Genomic DNA, 3,740 nt, shown 5'->3' on the forward strand with positions numbered 1-3,740 from the left:
TATTCTCCTGCCTCTGGCTGCGTAGCTTCCTCAGGTCTGAGCCCCGCATCAGACCCACCGTAAAAGACACATCTGAAGGCTGGTCTCAAGGAAACTGCTCTTCTGACACCTGAGACAAGGGATGTAGGGTTGCCCCACCCTTCCTCTTTGTGCGGCTTTGGGTGTCAGGGGAGTGACTCCGCACAGCACAGCACTCCTCTCCAACAAGCTCTCTTCCTCTTACCTCTCTCAACCCTTTCCTATCCTTACAGTGGGTAAGAGGGTTTGTTAAACTCTGCCCACTGTACCTGTCTCACATTCACTGTGAAATCTGATATTTTTTTTTATTGGAAGTTCAATTGAGACAGAGCTCCCCCCAGATTCCATTTTTAACTTTCTGTTATCTACAGAATAACACTCATTGTTCAATAGCCAGTGTTCAGCACTATTAAACCAATTCGGCTCTGATCATCGAGCCTGGTGCTCTCTACAGTGGGAAACATCACATCCTATGATAACAGCGTCTCCTGCTAGGAGGACGCTTCCGCCGGCAGCACTTGCTGCTACCTCAGGTCCCAATGTGCACATTCACGGTTCCTCTGGAGACACCCCCCCCCCCCTTGAAGGGTCTTTCCTCACAGCTCTCTCATTTGAGGAGGGCGTGTTGCCAGCTTGAGCGGTCACTTGCAATTCCTATTATCTGCTTCTCACTTGGAGACCCAGGGATTTAACAGACTAGAAAACTGGTAACCATTTTCCAGTTGCATGAATATCAAGTGATAAGCTCATTTTCCCTCATTCTGCCCTGGCCTGATGTAAAGCTGCATGACAGGAAGTGAGGTGGCACTTCCTGTCATGTACTGGGAGTCTAGCATTCCCATTCTACAGCTGGGGGAAGTGAGATTTGGGAGTTAAATAACGTGTCTAAAGTCATGCAGCTAGAGCATAAGTGGTGGAGATAGAATAAAAGGCCAGTTCTTTCTGATGCGAAAGTGGGTGCCATTTTTCAACACTGGCTATATATTAGAGTCACCAGACAGCTTCGATAATGACGGTTTTTCACCCACCCAGCATGGCTCAGTATTTGAGCATCACCTATGAAGCAGGAGGTCACAATGCAATTCCTGGTCAGGGCATATACACGGGTGGCGGGCTCAATCCCCATTGGGGGGCGTGCAGGAGGCAGTCGATCAATGATTGTCTCATCATTGATGTTTCTATCTCTCCCTTCTTCTCCCTTCCTCTCTGAAATCAATAAAAGTACATTGTAAAAAAAAAAAGCCAGTTTTCTGGTTCCTCCTCAGAGCAATTAAATTACAGGGAGAGGGAGCGTGGGCATCAGAATGTGTCAGAAGCTCCCCTGATAATTCACTGTACAGCCAGGTGTCAGATCACTGCTAGATACACCCTCCAGGTTGTGGTTGTATGTTAAATGTCACACTGCTCACCCTGTGTGTTCCAGCTTTATTCACATCATTCTCCCCTTCATATTTTCTTTCTCCTTCAAAAGTCAGAGAGTGCGTGGTTGCCCGTCTACATCAGAGCTGGCATTCCCAACCAGGTTCCGAGGGCGGCGTTCATGGCCATGTTTGTTCTGGAAGTGGACCAGTTCATACTGACCTCTTTGACTACCTCAGTTCTGGACTGTGAAGAGGATGAGACCCCCAAACCCTTGCTGGTGTTCAACATTACTAACGCCCCGCTGCGGGGCTTTGTGACTCACCTGTGGGATCACACCAGACCCGTCTCCTCATTCACCTGGAAAGATCTCAGGGACATGCAGATTGCCTATCAGCCACCAAACAGCAGCCATTCCGAAAGGAGACATTACGAGGTAAGAAAGAAGGGAGACAACACTTTTAGCCTATTTGGTGGTCAGACTTACAAAGCCCCTTCCCTTCGCTTTCAGGTGAGTGTGTATATCCATTGGCCCAGAAGAGAAGCAATCACTGTCCATCTGGGTGCAAACTGGAGCCAGATAAGCAAACCCTCCTGGAGGGACACTGTGGGGGACTGAGGAGCGAGCTGGTGCCTTTTGAAGCAGCTGCAGCTCAGCTCCAGCTGATCCAGAGGTGCCTAGAATTGCTCTAGCTCTTGTTTGTCAAGAAAAATTGGGCGTCTATAATTTCTTTGTAAAAATGTTCCAGTTTTTAAAGATAGAAAACATACTTAAACATTGTAAATATATTGTGCCAGCTACAAAATATTTCTAAGGGCCACATTTGGCCCAGGAACTCTGCTGCCTTCAACAGCCTTCCTGCATTACACAGACCATTGAAGTTAAAGATGACTTTTGTTTATAATTTTTTAAAATAATTTATTTTTATTTTTTAAATTGTTTTATTGCTTAAAGTATTACAAAGGGTATTACATATGTCCCCTTTTTTTCCCCTTAAAATAATTTTTTAATTAATTTTAAATTCTTTTTTGTTTGCACAAGTGTTTTACTGGGGTCCTTAATTTTGATTAATAACACTGACTTGGAATAGGCGATTCCATAGTCTCATATGATGACTAATTTCACTATCCAACACTTTCCATCAGGAAAGTCTTCTTTCCATTTAATCTAAATCTTTCCTGCTCCCACTTCAGCCTCTTGCCTCTTGCTTTGTATTCAAAGGGAGTAGAGAACAGCTGGTTACAGGCTTGCACATAATAACCCTTCCCATACTTAAAAACCCACCAGCAAGCTGAAATTTAAATGAGCAGATTGATACAGACTTGAGTTCAGGTTTATTAAGGAAAATGAGTGTCCCTGGGGTTACCACATTGTCCTCCATCTAATTTTGGCATTTGCAGCATTTAGTCCTAAGGGCAGACAAAAGACTTCAGACTGTAGGGGCTGCGTTTTGCCCTTTGCTTTGATTTCCTTCATGTCATAAAAGTAAGTGGCAGCTTTTGTTTCTTTCCTGTTCTTGCCTCTCATTCCTTCCATATTATGAAGTAATTTCTCATTAGCCACCGGGTTTACCTGCAGCTCATAAATAAAACGCTGCTCCTCTGCTGCTTCCTGTGTGCATTTTCTGGCATTGTGTCGTAGAACCTCAATGCAGCCTTTGTTCAAATCTGTGATATTTTTGTTAGAAGGTAGCTCACTTATCTCAGTGGGGACTACGCCCTTTTCCAATATTGTGGGCGGGAAGCCCTGAATCTCTGCAGAACTTTGCTCACTCAGCCATCTGGGGTGGGACTACTGAGGGCAGAGCCTTGGTCAGAGCCCCTGAGCCAGCTGACCTTCTCTGGGTGAAGGTCAGTCTACCTTCCAGTCACGTTCACCTCTTTGGGAAGTTCAAACTCATTTTATTGGGTATCACATATATTTGAGAAGAGTTTCTTAGCACATAACATACCATTTCATGTGGTTCAACCTAATATTTACATTACACCTGCAAAAGTACTTCTCCCTCCTCAGTATAGTTTCATTTTCAGCCTGTTCCCTTGAAGCTGTTGCTTCTGTTATGTTGGAGTGGCTGACATGCTGCGGTCTGATCATTGCTCTTATCCTCTCAGATGGACCACACGTCCTTCCAAAGCAGGCAGTGTGTCTTCCATTCCTGCCTCATACCTCATCCTTCTCTGTCAACACCTGCTGAGACACATATATATCTACACTAATAAAAGAGAAACATGGTAATTGGCGTACAACCGCTACCGTTTTCATTGGCTAATCAGTAAGATATGCAAATTAACTGTCAGCCAAGATGGCGGCCGTCAGCCAGGCAGCTTGAAACTAACATGAGGCTTGCTTGCTTCAGTGATGG

The 3,740-nt window shown here is 45.0% G+C and overlaps 1 protein-coding gene across 1 annotated transcript in view; it reads left to right on the forward strand.

Moving 5' to 3' along the window:
• The window catches only part of FREM1 (FRAS1 related extracellular matrix 1), a 122,806-nt gene that overhangs the window by 12,538 nt on the left and 106,528 nt on the right, over window positions 1-3,740 (forward strand). Inside the window, 1 exon segment of the mRNA XM_006754231.2 lies at window positions 1,490-1,813. Coding sequence (XP_006754294.1) covers window positions 1,490-1,813 — 324 coding nt within the window.

The sequence above is a fragment of the Myotis davidii genome, unplaced genomic scaffold (genome assembly GCF_000327345.1).
Source record: "Myotis davidii unplaced genomic scaffold, ASM32734v1 scaffold1471, whole genome shotgun sequence".
NCBI lineage: Eukaryota > Metazoa > Chordata > Mammalia > Chiroptera > Vespertilionidae > Myotis > Myotis davidii.